Genomic DNA, 21722 nt, shown 5'->3' with positions numbered 1-21722 from the left:
CTGTGTTTCATTCAGGAAATGATTTAAAATACACAGTTCCAGCAACTCTACATTAGCCACACAAATCATAGGAAGAAAAAGTATGGGGAGTCCAAAAATAATTTATGTTTGGCTTAGGAATACATCCTATAATCATTATTTTCAGATGGGTGTACCTATTGTTCTGGGAATTCATTAAAACAAAATAATAACATTACAAGATGAAGACTTAACAAAAGAGAAGCTGGAAAATTTTTCAAGTTTCTCATAGGGATCTTCTAAACTCCTTCCTGTAACCCACTGACACAGAACAATCCAGCTAAATTGAGCTGCCTCACTCCAAACACTTCCTGGAACAGCTATCTGGTTCACTGTTTGGGTTATAAAGTGGCTCCTTAATAAGTACATAGAAATAAAGGGCCAACAAAAGAAAATTAGAAGAAGCAAGTAAACACAGATATTATAAATAGGAGTTCAACAAAGGAAATGAATAATAAAATCAGTAAAACTCAAAGTGATATTCTCCTGTGGATAATCCATCTGGCACAGCATTTGTAGACAAAAAGGATAAGAGAAAAAGTTAAAGCTACAGAATAATGAGGAAATAAAGTTCCTTAAAGTTGAGACTTGAACCCACATCTACTTGAACTCCAAGCCCAGTACATTTTCCATACACTTTGAAGCTTCACTATGACAAGTCAGTCCAGAGAATGTTACATTTGTAATAAATCAAACCTCTAGATGGCCACAAGTCTGAGGTCAGCCAGAATGAAGGGCAGGCCAGGAACAAAGTAGGGAGATTTTATTTATTATCCCAACTAGTGGATTACATACAGAGCTAGGGAAGAATTTGGTTGCTACTTGAGTTACATATCTGACACTTTCAGTCCTTCTGTCACTTTCTTGCTTAAAATCATAAGCTGGTTGCACACTGCCTATACGGTCAAGTTTAAATTTCTCTGTATGGCATTCAGGACCCTATCAAATCTAGATCCTATCTACCCAGATAGACTTATCTCCTGCAAAAAATATGTTACACTCCACATGTGCTTTTATACCTCCAAGCCTTTGCTTAGCCAGATACTCTATCTGGAATCCTATCCTGCCCCCCATCCTCTTTTCAGCTTGCTGAAATACCATTCCATCCACCTAGGGCCAGCTCAAACAGACTTTTCCCTCAACACCTCTTTGTTCAGATATCTATGTAGACTGTATAATTTCTTCCACTTGAGACTTTTGACCACATCATGTCCTTCTAATTTCTGTTGTCCAGCAACTTTAGTGTTGTTCCAGAGTAGGTGTTCAATAAATGCTTATTGAGGAGGACTCCAGTTGGAAAGGCAGGGTTAATAGCCAATCAACATATTTATATGGCTGGCACTAAATATATCTATGCCTTACACTATGAGGGTAGGGAATTGGGGCTACAAAAAGCATCTGTTTTCTTGTTACTACTCTCAATGAATTTATTGTCTAGTTGGAGAGAAAACTTTCATGTAATGCAATTACACAACAACTAACAAACTGTTAGATTAAAACTGCAATTAGCATTCAGAAAATGGAGGGGAGATTGTAAGCTAGAAAAGGCTTCATGGAAAAGAGAGGGTATTCCAGACCCAGGAAAAAAATGGTAAAAGGCTCTAAATGAGATTTAGGCTGGCATTTATACTTGCATAGAGGACAGGGTACGTGTTTGTGAGCAAATGGATGGAAATAGATCATGAAGGATCTGGAAAGCAAATGAATCACTGTGGATTTTGAAGACGAACATGATAAAAACATGATTTTAAGAGGTGAGTGTGGCAGCAGTGGGCTGGAAGAAACAGGAGGAAAGGGCTAAGAAAGCAGTTTGCTACCTCCATATTTAGGTGATTTGAGATAGTATAGGAGTGCATATTCCCAACAGTTGTACTGAAAGAGCCAGGTGGTGGTAGAGTGGGAGTGAGTGGGTGCTAGTTTGTGGTATGGCATACTGGCATCTTATTTTACTAGTAACAGTGACACATATTTGTTCAAATAAACTGACACCTCTATCTCAACTAGACCATTTGGCAAAAATAAATAAACCAGTGGGTGGGCTGATACACACGACCCTTCAAATGAAAATATAAAGTATATCATATATTCTAACGCTAACAAGCACAAGGGAACAATAAACTTCTATTTCTTATTTTTGCTCCATAAAAATATCTGTTGACCTGCACATGGCCATCTGTATAAGTAATACATGCCAGCTATTGCAAATGTGGAAATGAAAGAGTGCAAAAGGAAGAAAGGGTTAAGAGAGGCATTATACAATTTACCAAGATACAAGTATTGTCATATCATTAAAAATAAAACATTAAAACAATCTTAACTATAACATTGAAGGTCACAAGAATTGGCACACACATAAAATCACCTTTTGTCTACCTAGTACACTTTGAGTTACTTGAGGACAGGGTGACTTAAGTCTGTGTTCCAGGGAACACAAAGAGAAAGCTCAGTAAATAATCTAGTTTATACTCCAATTTCAGTTTTAGTTACTTTATTTTGAGAAGCAGAAATGAAATGCAAATTTTAGAGAGTACTCTCTGAGATGTCATACCAGGTGCTTATTTCTCCACTTTGGGCCAATCCTTAGCCCAAGGATCCTTTTCTACCTGTCAAAATTGGGGTAGAAGTCCCAGCAGGAAACAGTGCTTCTTCTCACAGCATGATTTTCTTCTGGGAGTCACCATCACAGATGAGTAGGGGTTATGAGAAAAGACAGGACTCAGAACAGGCAGTACCAGAGCAGAAGTTTTCAAGCTTTTTGGTCTCAGCATCCCTTTAGAATTCAAAATTACTGAGTAAGCCTAAAGAGATTTTATTTATATGGGTTCTATCTATAGTCATTCACTGTATTGGAAAACTAAAGCCAAGGAATGTTTAAAAGAAACATTTATTAATATATTTTAATTTAAAAATATTCACCCCACTGTATGTTAACATTAACTTTTTTAAAAAATCTATATTTTCCAAGAAAAAATTAGTGAGAGGCATTTTGCAAATCTTTTTAATGTCTGCTTTGGTAGAGGACAGCTGAATATGCTTCACATATTCCATTAGCTATCACAGCAATGATATCATCACCTGTCACATAGCCTCTAGAAAACTTCACTGTATATTCATGAGAAAATGAAAATAAAAAGGGAAAATAATATCTTAATATTAATATAGAGTAGTTTTAACCTTGTAGATGCCCCCAAAAGGGTCTCAGGAATCCCCAGTTCCTCTTTGAGAATTGTTGAAGTAGCGAAATAATTGTTAAAAATTTGAAGTAGAGGAAGAACACAGAATGGAGAAAGTATACATTACAACACCCATGACTGGTGAGAAGGAGGCAGAGGACAAACCAGTCAAAAGAGACCATGTTGACAGCTGTGAAAGCAAAACAAAATGGCAGACTAATATATCCTATGTTTTTTTCCCAAAGGAATAATAGCCTTCATACACAAAGAGATGGTTCAGATCATTAAAATTGGATCCCAATAGATGAATAAGCAAAAGATATCAAAATAATTGATTAAACAAAAGGGCTTTAAAAATTCAGAGAAATTAAAATTAAAATAATAATATGATTTTCCTTTAGAAAAGATCAGCTTTTCTTTGGTTTCATTCCAGAGATTCTTCAAATATGATAACACCATTATAAAAGCTTTCAAGAGAGTAATAAATGGCTAGAGAAGTACCATATGAGGTTCAAGGACAAGGGTCTGTCACTCCTGACAAAGACAAAATTTAAAGATGATTTTCACCTTGTAATATACAAGTAAAACTCCTAAATAAACCTTACCAAACTGAAAATAGCAGCACATTGAAAGATTTGTCTGCTCTAAATAAGGAGGATTTATCCCAAGAACATAAGACTGGTATCATAAGGGAAAGTATCAACATAATTTACCAGATTAACAGACAAAATTTTAAGAACCATAAGTATCTCAACAGATGTCAAGAGTAGATTTTTTTAATTTACATTTACCCTGGATTAAATTTTTTAAAATATTTCATGTGGAGGATTTCTTTCTTAGCATAATATAGAATATTGAAATTAAAACCAGGCAACAAAATATCATCCCCTTTAATACAGGAAAGCAATGATGCCTCCTGTTGCCAATTTTATTTAACATGGTACAAGAAAAATTTTTAAAGGAAAAAAAGTAAAGCTGTATACAGGAAACAAAGAAATACGATATTCTGATGTTTGGATCTTATGAATGCATATTATACAACTCTAAGAATATTAACTAAAAATAATTAAAGGTTAATACATGGATTCAGAAATTATAAGAGAAATACACACAAAAGAAACTCTGCACTCCTGACGGCTGGTTAGCCAGAGGCGGGTAGGATTCCTCAAGGGAGGAACAACCTAAGACAGGCACAGTCGCAGGGGGGCCATCAGGTGAGAAATTGGGGATCAACAGAGGTGAGGCGTAAGAACTTATTCACTATGTAAGAACTTGTTCACCATGTAAGAACTTGTTCGTTATGCTTCAGAAGATTAGAGACTGTTGAGAATTAGGCTTGGGGTTGATTAATGATTGTGCATTGAGTCCCCTATACAGAATTTTATTGTTGTTAACAACCATTTGATCAATAAATATGAGAGATGCCCTCTCAAAAACATAATAATAATAATAATAAATATATTTCCAGTTAAAAAAAAAGAAAAAAAAGAGAAAAAAACCTGCATTCCTATGTACTACCATGGAACTAGAAAATACAATAATTTATTTATGATAAAGACAAATCCAAAACACAATGTTACTTTAAAATTTATAAAAGCCAAACAGGAGGAAAAAAAGGAAGACACAAGTGAAAAGATTTATCATGCTTCTGGATAGAAGAGCAAAGCAAATACTAATTTGAATTATATTACATCTATATATTAATCAAAATTCCCATGGAATCCATTATATCATTTAAAGATTGATAGTGAAATTCATCCAGAAGAGTAAGTAAACAAGAATATTAGAGTATTTTTTATTGAATTTATTTAAACTAAAAAAGAAAAAATAGTTCACCCATTTCTCCCACTCCCCACCCCCACCTCTGGCAACTACCAGTTTCCTGTATCCATGAACTAAGTTGTTTGGGGGTATTTTTTTTTTTTAGATTCCATATATAAGACAGATCATAAGGTCTTTCTCTAGCTTATTTTACTTAGCATAATGGCCTTGAGGTCCATCCATGCAGTCACAAACGGCAAGATTTGGGCTGAATAATATTCCATTGTATATATACCACATCTTCTTTATCCATTCATCCATCAATAGATACTTAGGTTGCCTCCATATCTTGGCTATTGTAAATAATGCAGCAATAATGAGAATGCATATATATTTTTGAATTAGTGTTTTCATTTTCTTCAAATAAATACCCACAAGTGGAAATCCTACATCATGTGGTAGTTCTATTTTTTAACTTTTTAAGGAATTTCCATACTGTTTCCACAGTGGCTGCACCAATTTGCATTCCCACCAACAATGCACTAGAGTTCCCTTTTTCTCCACATCCTAGCCAACACTCATTATTTCTAGTCTTTTTTTTTAAATCTTTTATTTATTTATTTATTTATTACACCCATCAAGCCATGAATTCATAGGGAATGGGTTCCAGCAGCTCAGGCTCCTTTCCATTTGTTCTCACAAAGTGTGCTTCTCTGGGTGGAGCAGGCTGGCGCTTCAGTTGAACCCAAGTTCCTTTCTCTTTGGCTTCCTTCTTTTTCTGATCATTTTCCTTCACACGCTTCAGAAAGCTATCTCGGCTCTTAGAGTGCTTAATGTGCTCGATACGTACATTAATTCTCTTTGCAAGGATCTTGCCCTTTACTTGTTTGTTCACAACAATGCCAACAGCAGGCTGGGTAACATTATAGACTCGTCCAGTTTTGCCATGGTAACATTTGTGGGGCATTCCTTTTTGAACAGTGCCCATTCCCTTGATGTCTACTATATCACCTTTCTTGTAGATTCGCATGTATGTGGCCAAAGGAACAACTCCATGTTTTCTAAAAGGTCTAGAAAACATATAGCGGGTGCCTCTCCTCTTTCCCTTTGTGTTGGTCATTTTGGTGATTTACTGGAAGATGGCGGTTCAGGCCGAAGAGCTCTAGTCTTTTTGATAATAGCCATTCTAATAGGTGTAAGGTGATATCTCATTGTGGTATATTTTGCATTTCTTTGATAATTAGTGTTATGAAGCACTTTTTCATGTACTTGTTGGCCATCTGTATGTCTTTGGAAAAATGTCTATTCAGATCTTCTGCCCGCTTTCTAATCAGATTTTTTTTTTGCTAATGAGTTGCATGAGTTCTTTATATGTTTTGGATGTTACAGATCTACTGGAGAGATACATGACTTGAAAATACCGGAAGACACAAAGAGGCTTTATTCTCGCAGTGAACATGCGCTGCTCACCTGCTACCCCCGCCAGTGCAGGAGGACATCCTGAGGGCTGTTCCACCCAAGGCAGCTCAGGGGATTAACCCAGAAGCTGCCCCCTGCGTGTAGTTGACCAGCACAGAACAGAGAAAGCTGGTGCAGAGTCCAGAAGCACGCAGGGGCTATTTCTCATGGCAAACATGTGCTGCTCGCCTGCAGGCACCAACAGTGCTCCAGCTCACCCCGAGGGTCATCCTGCCCATGGCAGCTCAGGAGATTAACCCAGAGGCTGCCCCCTGCACCCGGTTGACCAGCACAGGCAGAGGAAAAAGGTGTGGCATCTGGGAAGCACATAGGGGCTCTGTTCTCGCAGTGAACATGCGCTGCTCACCTGCAACCACCGCCAGTGCCCTAGGCCATCCCAAGGGCAACCCGCCCATGGCAGCTCATGGGATCAACCCAGAGGCTGCTCCCTGTGTACAGTTGTGCGGCACAGGCAGCAGAGACTGGTGCAGAGTCCAGGAAGCCCAAAGGGGCGCCAATCTCATGGGAGAACACACGCCGCTCACCTGCAACCCCCATCAGTGCCCTAGGCCATCCCGAGGTACCCCCTACCCATGGCAGCTCAAGGGATTAACCCAGAGGCTGCTCCCTGTGTGCAGTTGACTGGCACAGGCAGCAGAGACAGGCAAGGCTACCAGAAAGCAGGAAGGGACTTTGTTCTCCCGGCTGACACAGGCGTCAGTTGGTGGCGATCACTCCCATCACCATGAAAAGGCAGAAGACGCTTGTTCATTCCAAATCCCTCAAAGACAAGAGAGACAGTCTGGTAAGACTGAAATCACCAATCTTCCAGAAAAAGAATTCAAAATAAAAGTCATAAGCATGCTGATGGAGTTACATTGAAATATGCAAGAGCTAAGGATGAATTCCAGAGGGAGATGACAGAAATGAAACAAACAATAGAAGGACTTAAGAGAAGACTGGATGATGTGCATGAGACCATTAATGAAACAGAAATCAGAGAACAGAAATACAGAGAAGCTGAGGCAGAGAGAGATAAAAGGATCTCTAGGAATGAAAGAATATTAAGAGAACTGTGTGACCAATCCAAATGGAACAATATTCTCATTATAGGGGTACCAGAAGAAGAAAAGAGAGAAAAAGGGATAGAAAGTGTCTTTGAGGAGGTAATTGCTGAAAACATCCCCAATCAGGGGAAGGAGATAGTCTCTCAGGCCATGGAGGTGCACAGATCTCCCAACATAAGGGACCCAGGGAAGACAACAACAAGACATATAGTAATTAAAATAGCAAAGATCAAGGATAAGGACAGACTACTAAAAGCAGCCAGAGAGAGAAATATGATCACATACAAAGGAAAGCCCATCAGGCTATGATCAGACTTTGGAACAAAAACCTGACAGGCCAGAAGAAAATGCAATTAAACAAAAGGGCTTCAATCCAAGAATATTGTATCAGGCAAGATTATCATTTAAATTTGAAGGAGGGATTAAACAATCCCCAGATAAGCAAAAGTTGAGGGAATTTACCTCCCACAAACCATCTCTACAGGGTATTTTAAAGGGACTGCTCTAGATGGAAGTGCTCCTAAGGCTAAAGAGATATCATCAGAGAAAATAAAACCACAGCAAAAAAAGTAGATGAACCAAATAGTAAATAAATGCAAAATAAAATCAGCTATTCACAAAGTCAGTCAAGGCAAACACAAAAGAGTACAGAATAAAACATATAAAGAGTGGAGGAGGAAGAAAAAGAAGGGAGAGAAATAAAGAATCAACAGACTGTGTTTATAACAGCAAAGTAAGTGGGTTAAGTTAGACAGTTAAATAGTAAAGAAGCTATTCTTGAACCTTTGGTAACCATGAATCCAAAGCCAGCAATGGCAATAAGTACATATCTATCAATAATCAACCTAAATGTAAGTGGACTGACTGCACCAATCAAAAGACACAGAGTAATAGAAAGGATAAAAAAGCAAGACCCATCTATATGCCGCTTATAAGAGACTCACCACAAAGCCAAAGACATACACAGACTAAAAGCGAAGGGATGGAAAAAGATATTTCATGCAAACAATAGGGAGAAAAAAGTAGGTGTTGCAGTACTTGTATCACACAAAATAAACTTCAAAACAAAAAGAGTAACAAGAGACAAAGAAGGACATTACATAATGATAAAGGGGTCAGTCCAACAAGAGGATATAACCATTATAAATGTCTATGCACCCAACATAGGAGCACCGACATATGTGAAAAAAATACTAACAGAATTAAAGGAGGAAATAGAATGCAATGCATTCATTTTAGGAGACTTCAACACACCACTAACTCCAAAGGACAGATCAACCAGACAAAAAATAAGTAAGGACACAGAGGCACTGAACAACACACTAGAACAGATGGACCTAACAGACATCTACAGAACTTGACACCCAAAAGCAGCAGGATACACATTCTCCTTAAGTGCACATCCTGGAAATGGAACATTTTCCAGAATAGACCACATACAAGACCACAAAAAGGGCCTCAGCAAACTTTAAAGACTGAAATTCTACCAACAAACTTCTCAGGTCACAAAGGTATAAAACTAGAAATAAATTGTACAAGGAAACAATAAGGCTCATAAACACATGGAGGCTTAACAACATGTTCCTAAATAATCAATGGATCAATGACCAAATTAAAACAGAGATCAAGAGATATGTGGAGAAGAATGAAAACAAAAGCACAATGCCCCAACTTCTGTGGGATGCAGAGAAGGCAGTTCTAAAAGGAAAGTGTATAGCAATATAGGCCTATTTAAAGAAGGAAGAACAATCCCAAATGAATAGTCTAAAGTGACAATTATTGAAACTGGAAAAAGAAGAACAAACGAGGCCCAAAGTCAGCAGAAGGAGGGACATAAGAAAGATCAGAGAAGAAATAAATAAAATTGAGAACAATAAAACAATAGAAAAAAATCAATGAAACCAAGAGCTGGTTCTTTGTGAAAATAAACAAAATAGATAAACCCCTAGAAAGACTTACTAAGAGAAAAATAAAATCTACACACACAAACAGAATCACAAATGAGAAAGGAAAAATCACGATGGACACCACAGAAATACAAATAATTATTAGAGAATACTATGAAAACCTATATACCAACAAATTGGATAACCTAGAAAAAATAGACAACTTTCTAGAAAAATAAAACCTTCCAAGACTGACCAAGGAAGAAACAGAAAAGCTAAAAAGACCAATTACCAGCAACGAAATTGAAGCAGTAATCAAAAAACTTCCCAAGAACAAAATTCTATGGGCCTGATGAATTCACCACTGAATTTTATCAGACATACAGAGAAGACATAAGACCCATTCTCCTCAGAGTTTTCCAAAAAATAGAAGAGGAGGGAATACTTGCAATCTCATTCTATGAAGCCAGCATCACTCTAATACCAGAACCAGGCAAAGACAAGACAAAAAAAGAAAACTACAGACCAATATCCCTGATGAACATAAATGCAAAAATACACAACAAAATATTAGCAAACCGAATTCAAAAATACATCAAGAGGATCATACACCATGATCAAGTGGGATTCATCTGAGGGATGCAAGGACAGTACAACATTCAAAAATCCATCAACATCATCCACCACATCAACAAAAACAAGGACAAAAAACACATGATCATCTCCATAGATGCTGAAAAAGCATTTGACAAAATTCAACATGCATTCATGATAAAAACTCTCAACAAAATGGGTATAGAGGGCAAGTACCTCAACATAATAAAGGCCATACATGATAAACCCACAGCCAACAGCATACTTAACAGTGAGAAGCTGAAAGCTTTTCACCTAAGATCAGGAACAAGACAAGGATGCCCACTCTCCCCACTTTTATTCAACATAGTACTGGAGGTCCTAGCCATGGTAATCAGACAAAACAAAAAAATAAAAGGCATCCAGATTAGTAAGGAAGTCAAACTGTCACTATTTGCAGATGACGTGATATTGTACATAAAAACCCCTAAAGACTCCACTCCAAAACTACTAGAGCTAATATCTGAATTCAGCAAAGTTGCAGGATACAAAATTAATACACAGAAATCTGTTGGATTCCTATACACTAATGATGAACTAGCAGAAAGAGAAATCAGGAAAACAAAAGACCATGAATAGCCAAACCAATCCTGAGAAAGGAGAATAAAGCAGGGGAGATTATGCTCCCTGACTTCAAGCTCTACTACAATGCCACAGTAATCAAGACAATTTGGTACTGGCACAAGAACAGAAAAGTAGACCAATGGAACAGACTAGAGAGCCCAGATATTAAACCAAACACATATGGTAAATTAATATACGATAAAGGAGCCATGGATATACAATGGGGAAATGACAGCCTCTTCAACAGCTGGTTTTGGCAAAACTGGACAGCTACATGTAAGAAAATGAAACTGGATTATTGTCTAAACCCACACACAAAAGTAAAATCAAAATGGATAAAAGACCTGAGTGTAAGTCATGAAACCATAAAACTCTTAGAAGACAACATAGGCAAAAATCTCCTGAATATAAACATGAGCAACTTTTTCCTGAAAGCATCTCTTCAGGCAAGGGAAACAAAAGCAAAAATGAGCAAATGGGACTACATCATGCTGAAAAGCTTCACTACAGCAAAGGACACCATCAGCAGAACAAAAATACATCCTACAGTATGGGAGAATATCTTTGTAAATGACATATCTGACAAGGGGTTAACATCCAAAATATATAAAGAACTCACACTCCTCAACACTCAAAAAGCAAATAACCCTATTAAAAAATGGGCAGAGGATATCAACAGACACCTCTCCAAAGAGGGAATTCAAATGGCCAACAGGCGCATGAAAAGATGCTCCACATAGCTAATCATCAGGGAAATGCAAATTAAAACCACAATAAGATATCACTTAATACCATTTAGGATGGCCAACATAGAAAAGACTAGGAACAACAAATGCTGGCAAAGATGTGGAAAAAGGGGAACCCTCCTACACTGCTGGTGGGAATGTAAACTAGTTCAACCATTGTGAAAAGCAGTATGGAGGTTCCTCAAAAAACTCATAATAGAAATACCATTTGACTCCTAAGAATTTACCCTAAGAATGCAGAAGCCCAGTTTGAAAAAGACATATGCACCCCTATGTTTATCAAAGCACTATTTACAACAGCCAAGAAATGGAAGCAACATAAGTGTCCATCAGTAAATGAATGGATAAAGAAGATGTGGTACATATACACAATGGAATATTATTCAGCCATAAGAAGAAAACAAATCCTACCATTTGTAACAATATGGATGGAGCTAGAGGGTATTATGATCAGTGAAATAAGCCAGGCAGAAAAAATCACTTACCAAATGATTTCACTCATCTGTGGAGTATAACAACAAAGCAAAAACTGAAGGAGCAAAACAGCGGTAGACTCTCAGAACCAAAGAATGGACTAACAATTACCAAAGGGAAATTGTGGGTGGGAAGGGAGGGATAAGGAGAATAGGGGCATTACTATTAGCACACATAACATGGAGGGGGCCATGGGGAAGACAGTATAGCACAGAGAAGACAAATAGTGACTCTATAGCATCTTACTATGCTGATGGACAGTGAGTGTAATGGAGTATGTGGTGGGGACTTGTTAATGGGGGGAGTCTAGTAACTGTAATGTTGCTCATGTAATTGTACATTAATGATACCAAAATAAAAAATATAAACTGATAGAATCACAAGGAGAAATAGATGAATCCACTAGTATAGATGGAGACTTCAACACCTTTCTACTGGAAATAGTCAAATCCAGCAGCAGAAAATCAGTAAAGACATAGTTGAACTAAACAACATCACCAATCAACTGGATCTAGTTGACATCTGTAGAATATTAGGCTAATGGCAGAATATACATTCTTCTCAAACTCACATGGAACATTCACTAAAACAGATAGATAACTGCTGATAGGATGAAAATACAAGTCACATGCTGGGAGAAAATATTTGTGATAAGGGATTGGTATCCAAAATACACAAGAATTCTTAATATTCAACAATAATAATGACCCAATATAAATATGGGCAAAAGAACTGAATCTAACCAAAGAAGATATACAGATGGCAAATAAGCATTTGAAAACATGTTGAACATCATGTGTAGTTAGATAATTACAAGTTAAAACAACAAGATATCACTACATACCTATCAGAATGGCTAAAATCCAAAACACTGACACTGAATGCTGATGAGGTTATAGAACAACAGGAATTCTCATTCATGGCTGGTGGGAATGCAAAATGCTATAGCCACTTTGGAAGACAGCTTGGCAGTTTCTTACAAAACTAAATATAATCTTACTATTCAATCCAGCAATCATGCTCCCTCGTATTTACCCAAATGATTTGAAATTTTACATCCACATAAAAACCTGCACACAGATGCTTATAGCAGCTCTAATCATAATTGCCAAAAGTAGGAAGAAACCAACATGTCCTTTAGTAGGTGAAAATTTAGACAAACTAGTACATCCAGACAGTAGAATATTATTCAGTGATAACAATAAATGAACTATCAAGCCATGAAAAGATATGGAGGAGTCTTAAATGCAATAAACCAAGTCATTCTGAAAAGGCTGCATAGTACATGATTCCAGTTATATGAAATTCTAGAAAAGGCAAAACTATGGACACAGTAAAAAAGATCAGTGGTTGTGAGGGAGTTGGAAGGAAAGAGGGAAGCAGGGGTGAATATGCAGAGCACAGAGGATCTTAGAGCAGTGAAACTACTTTGTATGATACCATAATGGTGGACACATGTCATTACATATTTATCCAAACCCATAGAATGTATAACACAAAGAGGGGACCCTAATGTAAACTATGGATTTTAGTTAATAATAATGTATCAATATTGGCTCAAATGCAACAAGTATACTACACTAACTGCAAGATGTTAATAATAGCAGAAACTGGACTGGGGAGTATATGATAACTCTCTGTACTTTCCACTCAGTTTATCTGTAAACCTAAAACTGCTAAAAAAGAAAAACATCAAAGGTGACTAAAAGAAGTTTACACATAAGGAAATTCTGATTCTAAAATCATCCTATGGAACACAGAAATCTCTACTAATGTTATTTAAACCAATGGCTCTCAAAGTTTAGCGTGATTTAGAATCCCCTGGAGGGCTTATTAAAAAACACTGCTGCCACCCCCACTCCCTGCCCCAACTTTCTGATTGCCTAAATGTGAGGTGGAGCCTGCAATTTCTAACAAGACCCCAGGGAACACTGATGCTGCTGGCCCTGTGCACCAAGAGATACAAAACCCAAGAAAAGAGCAGGGCTGAGCAGTAACCAAAGGGATTTTAGGGTACACAGAAGTTAAGGGGCATATATTAAACAGCCTGAGTCTTTCCTGTAGAATATACTAGGAGAACTTGGGTAAAAAGAACCAGAAGTCAGAATTTTTTATGTCCCACCTGTTTAAGAACTTGGGAAAGAAGACTGTCATGTGGTGTCTGTCTCTTCCTGTCCCTGTCTTGTCACTCTCACCATTTGTAATACTGTATTGCTATGTTGACCTGAAAATCATAAATCTGTTATGGGCAGTGGGCAAAGGCACCAAGAAAGGTAGGGAATACCTAGATCAGCCTAACCAAAGTCGAAAGGAACTACTGGAGAATACTGCTAAGGGGACAGAAGGAACAGGCTAAAAATGCTAAGCTAAATCTCAACCCCTCCCAACCTTTTCTTTTAAATATTTACCCTAGATAGCTTAACTCATTGGATTGTCCCCTCATTTACAGGAGACAAAATATGCTGCCAACATGCAACTTTGAACTCTGAGACAATACTCTTCTGTCTCTCTCTACTTCTCTTTACACCCAAACATGAAGCTAAAAAGTGGACAGAAAACAAGAGTTTCTAAGAAATTCCCATATATGCCCACAAGGCAAAACACTCAATGTTGTATGTTGTTTTTGCTGCAGTATTTCCAGCAAGCAGCACAGTGGCTAAATAAATGTGGAAAGAAGGACCCAACCTGAGAGAAGTGACGTAAAGATGAACAGTCCTCCTATACGATCACAAAGCACACTTTTCATAGACCCAGCTATATAGCTGGTGTATTCAGAAAGCACAGCATCTTTGTGCACTGAATATGAGAAAGGCAGTGATCAGAAGGCTCAAGTACCAGAAACATGTAGAGCAGATGTGTGTAAGTACCTCCGCCTGCCTACAGTGACAAGGCCCATCCTGATACACTGTATGTGTGCATAACAGGTATTCAGTAAATCATATCTTCTGTTTCCAACAGTCTGCTAAGAAGAGATTCACTATTCTATGGATGGGAAGGAAAACATGGAAGGCTCTGGTACACTAAACTTGCTAACACCATGAAAATAAATATGTTTAGTCTCACACAAATCCACTAGATGGTAAGGCCACTGCCTCCCCCATAGAGAGGAGGAACAGGGCAGATGGCTCAAGCACTTTCAGTGCTCAGTGTGGAGAAGGTGCTGTTATGAAAGTCTGTATGAGAGCAGGAAGGAGAAATCTCTCACTTTATTCATGTTGGGAGGGGTTATTATTAGGAGGTTCCATTCCGTAGACCACCCAAACTCAGGAACTGCAGGAATATTAGGTGACAAAGAAGTCCATTCTCCTACACATATTATTTGAGACAAAGAACAAGTCCATTTTTGTGCAACACCATATGCCTACACAATCATTTATTATCACTCAATAAATATTTATCAAATAAATGAGTGAATGAATGAATGGGAGAGGGCTAATCTAAGGTCGCTCTGCACTTTTCCACATCAGCTGAGGCTCACACTTTTAAAACCCTTGTACCGGAGCCCTGCACTAAGAGCACTGGGCCCAGGCACCAAGGGCAGGAGAGACAGTAAATCCCAACATGGACACCTGTATGCCCTAGGTGAGACAGACAGACAGGGGCACACAGAGACAGGGAGACATGGAAGTAAAGAGACAGAGAGTATGGCAGTATAAAGAAACAGGCTGTTGGCAGAGCCAAGATGGTGGTGTGAGTAGGACAGTGGGAATCTCCTCCCAAAAACATATATATTTTTGAAAATACAACAAATACAACTAATCCTAAAAGAGAGACCAGAAGACACAGGACAACAGCCAGACTACATCCACACCTGCGAGAACCCAGTGCCTGGTGAAAGGTAAGATACAAGCGGACCCAAGCGCCCCTCACTCCAGCTCCCGGCGGGAGGAGAAGAGTTGGAGCCGGGAGGGAGAGGGAGCCCAGCACTGCTAAACACCCAGCCCTAGCCATCCGCACCAGAGCTCAGACACAGTGCATGCGTGGGGTGCTGGAAACTAGGGAAGCAGGACAGTAGGACCTGTGAGCGGGTCCCGAAGCCAGCGCCCCTGTGACAAAGAAAAGCAAGTGCTTTTTGAAAGTCTTAAAGGGACAGGGACCCCACAGCTGGACGGAAGTATCCCAGGTCACACTCCAGCAGCTGGAAATTCCAGGGAACTCCAGGCGCACTAAACCCCTGGGCAACAGCTCTGAGACCCCTCACAGAGGTAAACAGCCAAACAGCCCCCTGTCCATTACCCCTCCGGGGCCCCGCCATAGCACAGCAGCAGCCTGAGGCTGGCCACGCCCTCAGCAAGGGAACTTTCACCATACCGGCTGGGCAAGATACAAAGACCCAGTCTACAGGCAATTGCCCAACACAAGCCACCAGGGGTCGCAGTTGTCCCAGAAAAGAAAGGCCAGGAGCCAAGTGGAAAGAGGCCTGACTCCCCCAGCTGATAAGACACGTCAATAGCACTCCACTGCACCTATCAACATGAAAAGGCAAAAAAATTTGATCCAGACAAGACTAACCCAGACAGCTTCGACATCTTCTACATCTTCCCCTGAGAAGGAACCTGGGGAGATAGATTTAACCAGTCTTCCTGAAAAAGAATTCAAAACAAAAGTCATAACCATGCTAATGGACTTGCAGAGAAATATGCAAGAACTAAGGAGGGAGAATACAGAAATAAAACAAGCTCTGTAATGACTTCAAAACAGAATGGACGAGATGCAAGAGACTACTAATGGACTAGAAAACAGAGAACAGGAACGCAGAGAAGCTGATGCAGAGAGAGATAGCAGGATCTCCAGGGATGAAAGAATTTTAAGAGAACTGAGTGACCAATCGAAATGGAACAAAATCCGCATTATAGGAGTACCAGAAGAAGAAGAGAGAGAAAAAGGGATAGAAAGTGTCAATGAAGAAATAATTACTGAAAACTTCCCCAAACTAGGGGAGGAAATGGCCTCTCAGACCACAGAGGTAAACAGAACTCCCATGACAAGGGATCCAAGGAGGGCAACACCAAGACACATAATAATTAAAATGGCAAACATCAAAGACAAGGACAAAGTATTAAAGGCAGCCAGAGAGAAAAAAAAGGTCACCTACAAAGGAAAACCCATCAGGCTATCATCAGACTTCTCAACAGAAAACCTACAGGCCAGAAGAGAATGGCACGATATACTTAATGCAATGAAACGGAAGGGCCTCGAACCAAGAATACTGTATCCAGCACGATTATCATTTAAATATGAAGGAGGGATTAAACAATTCCCAGACAAGCAAAAATTGAGGGAATTTGCCTCCCACAAACCACCTCTACAGGGCATCTTACAGGGACTGCTCTAGATGGGAGCACTCCTAAAAAGAGCACAGAAAAAAACACCCAACATATGAAGAAGGGAGGAGAAGGAATAAGAAGGGAGAGAAATAAAGAATCATCAGACCGTGTTTATAATAGCTTAATAAGGGAGTTAAGTTAGACAGTAAGATAGTAAAGAAGCTAACCATGAACCTTTGGTAATCACAAAATTAAAGCCTGCAATGGCAATAAGGACATACCTTTCAATAATCACCCTAAATGTAAATGGACTGAATGCACCAATCAAAAGACACAGAGTAATAGAATGGATAAAAAAAGCAAGACCCATCCATATGCTGCTTACAAGAGACTCACCTCAAACCCAAAGACGCGCACAGACTTAAAGTCAAGGGATGGAAAAAGATATTTCATGCAAACAACACAGAGAAAAAAGCAGGTATTGCAATACTAGTATCAGACAAAATAGACTTCAAAATAAAGAAAGTAACAAGAGATAAAGAAGGACATTACCTAATGATAAAGGGCTCAGTCCAATAAGAGGATATAACCATTATAAATATATATGCACCCAATACAGGAGCACCAACGTATGTGAGACAAATACTAACAGAATTAAAGGAGGAAATAGAATGCAATGCATTCATTCTGGGAGACTTCAACACACCACTCACTCCAAAGGACAGATCCAAAAGACAGAAAATAAGTAAGGACAGGGAGGCACTGAACAACACACTAGAACAGATGGACCTAATAGACATCTACAGAACTCTACACCCAAAAGCAACAGGATACACATTCTTCTCAAGTGCACATGGAACATTCTCCAGAATAGACCACATACTAGGCCACCAAAAGAGCCTCAGTAAATCCCAAATGATTGAAATCCTACCAACCAACTTTTCAGACCACAAAGGCATAAAACTAGAAATAAATTGTACAAAGAAAGCAAAAAGGCTCACAAACACATGGAGGCTTAACAACACGCTCCTAAATAATCAATGGATCAATGACCAAATCAAAATGGAGATCCAGCAATATATGGAAACAAACGACAACAAGAACACAAAGCCCCAACTACTGTGGGATACAGCAAAAGCAGTCTTAAGAGGAAAGTATATAGCAATCCAGGCATATTTAAAGAAGGAAGAACAATCCCAAATGAATGGTCTAATGTCACAATTATCGAAATTAGAAAAAGAAGAACAAATGAGACCTAAGGTCAGCAGAAGGAGGGACATAATAAAGATCAGAGAAGAAATAAATAAAATTGAGAAGAATAAAACAATAGAAAAAATCAAATCAATGAAACCAAGAGCTGGTTCTTTGAGAAAATAAACAAAATAGATAAGCCTCTAGCCAGACTTATTAAGAGGAAAAGAGAGTCAACACACATCAACAGAATCAGAAACGAGAAAGGAAAAACCACGACGGACCCCACGGAAATACAAAGAATTATTAGAGAGTACTATGAAAACCTATATGCTAACAAGCTGGGAAACCTAGAAGAAATGGACAACTTCCTAGAAAAATACAACTTTCCAAGACTGACCCAAAAGAAACAGAAAATCTAAACAGACCAATTACCAGCAATGAAATTGAAGCGGTAATCAAAAAACTACCAAAGAACAAAACCCCCAGGCCAGAAGGATTTACCTCAGAGTTTTATGACACATACAGAGAGGACATAATACCAATTCTCCTTAAAGTTTTCCAAAAAATAGAAGAGGAGGGAATACTCCCAAACTCATTCTATGAAGCCAACATCACCCTAATACCAAAACCAGGCAAAGACCCCACCAGAAAAGAAAACTACAGACCAATATCCCTGATGAATGTAGATGCAAAAATACTCAACAAAATATTAGCAAACCGAATTCAAAAATACATCAAAAGGATCATACACCATGACCAAGTGGGATTCATCCCAGGGATGCAAGGATGGTACAACATTCGAAAATCCATCAACATCATCCACCACATCAACAAAAAGAAAGACTAAAACCACATGATCATCTCCATAGATGCTGAAAAAGCATTTGATAAAATTCAACATCCATTCAAGATAAAAATTCTCAACAAAATGGGTATAGAGGGCAAGTACCTCAACATAACAAAGTCCATATATGATAAACCCATAGCCAACATGATACTGAACAGCGAGAGGCTGAAAGCTTTTCCTCTCAGATCGGGAACAAGACAGGGATGCCCACTATCCCCACTGTTATTCAACATAGTACTGGAGGTCCTAGCCACGGCGATTAGACAAAACAAAGAAATACAAGGAATCCAGATTGGTAAAGAAGAAATTAAACTGTCACTATTTGCAGATGACATGATATTGTAGATAAAAAACCCTAAGGACTCCACTCTGAAACTACTAGAGCTAATATCAGAATTCAGTAAAGTTGAAGGATACAAAATTAACACACAGAAATCTGTGGCTTTCCTATACACTAACAATGAACTAATAGAAAGAGAAATCAGGAAGACAATTCCATTCACAATAGCATCAAAAAGAATAAAATACCTAGGAATAAACCTAACCAAGGAAGTGAAAGACCTATACCCTAAAAACTATAAGACACTCTTAAGAGAAATTAAAGAGGTCACTAACAAATGGAAACTCATTCCATGCTCCTGGCTAGGAAGAATTAATTTCGTCAAAATGGCCATCCTACCCAAAGCAATATACAGATTCGATGCAATCCCTATCAGACTACCAATAGTATTCTTCAATGAACTGGAACAAATAGTTCAAAAATTCATATGGAAACACCAAATACCCCGAATAGCTATAGCAATCCTGAGAAGGAAGAATAAAGTGGGGGGTATCTCACTCCCAACTTCAAGCTCTACTACAAAGCCACAGTAATCAAGACAATTTGGTACTAGCACAAGAACAGAGAGAGCCACAGACCAATGGAACAGAATAGAGACTCAAACATTAACCCAAACATATATGGTCAACTAATAGTCGATAAAGGGGCCATGGACATACAATGGGGAAATGACAGTCTCTTCAACAGATGGTCTGGCAAAACTGGACAGCTACATGTAAGAGAATGAAACTGGATCACTGTCTCACCCCATACACAAAGGTAAATTCGAAATGGATCAAAGACCTGAATGTAAGTCATGAAACCATAAAACTCTTAGAAAAAAACATAGGCAAAAATCTCTTAGACATAAACATGAGTGACCTCTTCTTGAACATATCTCCCTGGGCAAGGGAAACAAATGCAAAAATGACCAAATGGGACTATATCAAGATGAAAAACTTCTGTACAGCAAAGGACACCATCAATAGAACAAAAAGGTATCCTACAGTATGGGAGAATATATTCGTAAATGACAGATCTGATAAAGGGTTGACATCCAAAATATATAAAGAGCTCACACACCTCAACAAACAAAAAGCAAATAACCTAATTAAAAAATGGGCAGAGGAGCTGAATAGACAGTTCTTTAAAGAAGAAATTCAGTTTGTTCGTTATGCATCAGAAGATTGGAGACTGACGAAAATTAGGCTTGGGGTGGATTAATGATTGTGCATTGAGTATTGACCCCCCTATACAGAAATTTATTGTGGTTAACAACTATTTGATCAATAAATATGAGAGATGCCCTCACAAAATATATATATACATATATATATATATAAACACACTTCCAATTGTAAAATAAATAAGTAACCGGGATGTAATGTATAGCATAAGGAATATAGTCAAAATATTGTAACAACCTGGTATGGTGATACCTGGTACCTAGAATTATCATGTATATAAATGTTGAATCACTGTGTTGTACACCTGAAACTAATGTAATGCAATACTGTTGTCAACTACCCTTCAATAAAAAATAAATAAATAAATAAATAAAGAAGAAATCAGATGGTCAACACACACATGAAAAGATGCTCCACATCGCTTGTCATCAGAGAAATGCAAATTAAAACCACAATGAGATATCATCTCACACCAGGAAGGATGGCTACCATCCAAAAGACAAACAACAACAAATGTTGGCGAGGTTGTGGAGAAAGGGGAACCCTCCTACACTGCTGGTGCAAATGTAAATTAGTTCAACCATTGTGGAAAGCAGTATGGAGGTTCCTCAAAATGCTCAAAATAGAAATACCATTTGACCCAGGAATTCCACTTCTAGGAATTTACCCCAAGAATGCAGCACTCCAGTTTGAAAAAGACAGATGCACCCCTATGTTTATCACTGCACTATTTACAATAGCCAAGAAATGGAAGCAACCTAAGTGTCCAGCAGTAGATGAATGGATAAAGAAGATGTGGTACATATACACAATGGAATATTACTCAGCCATAAGAAAAAAACAAATCCTACCATTCAGAACAACATGGATGGAGCTAGAGGGTATTATGCTCAGTGAAATAAGCCAGGCAGAGAAAGACAAGTACCAAATGATTTCACTCATATGTGGAGTATAAGAACAAAAGAAAACTGAAGGAACAAAACAGCAGCAGAAGCACAGAACCCAAGAATGGACTAATAGTTACCAAAGGGAAAGGGACTTGGGAGGACGGCTGGGAAGGGAGGGATAAGGGTGGGAAAAAAAGAAAGGGGGCATTACGATTAGCATGTATAGTGTGGCGGGGCACGG

General features: G+C 38.5%; 2 protein-coding genes across 5 annotated transcripts in view; both read right to left on the bottom strand.

Annotated features, from left to right (window-relative positions):
* CLCN5 (chloride voltage-gated channel 5) overlaps nucleotides 1–21722 on the bottom strand; it is a 172784-nt gene that overhangs the window by 54508 nt on the left and 96554 nt on the right. The gene's annotated exons all lie outside the window — the stretch shown is intronic.
* Nucleotides 5558–6111, bottom strand: LOC118928148 (60S ribosomal protein L21). The gene has a single exon (XM_036917114.2). It carries the CDS (start codon nucleotides 6070–6072, stop codon nucleotides 5590–5592), a length of 483 nt encoding a protein of 160 aa, XP_036773009.2. The 5' UTR covers nucleotides 6073–6111; the 3' UTR covers nucleotides 5558–5589.

The sequence above is a fragment of the Manis pentadactyla genome, chromosome X, assembly GCF_030020395.1.
Source record: "Manis pentadactyla isolate mManPen7 chromosome X, mManPen7.hap1, whole genome shotgun sequence".
In the NCBI taxonomy this organism is placed as follows: domain Eukaryota; kingdom Metazoa; phylum Chordata; class Mammalia; order Pholidota; family Manidae; genus Manis; species Manis pentadactyla.
This window is presented reverse-complemented; position numbering and strand designations above follow the sequence as displayed.

Coding starts and splice junctions, on each gene's coding strand:
- LOC118928148 (XM_036917114.2), bottom strand. CDS start 6,072: ATGACCAACACAAAGGGAAAGAGGAGAGGCACCCGCTATATGTTTTCT.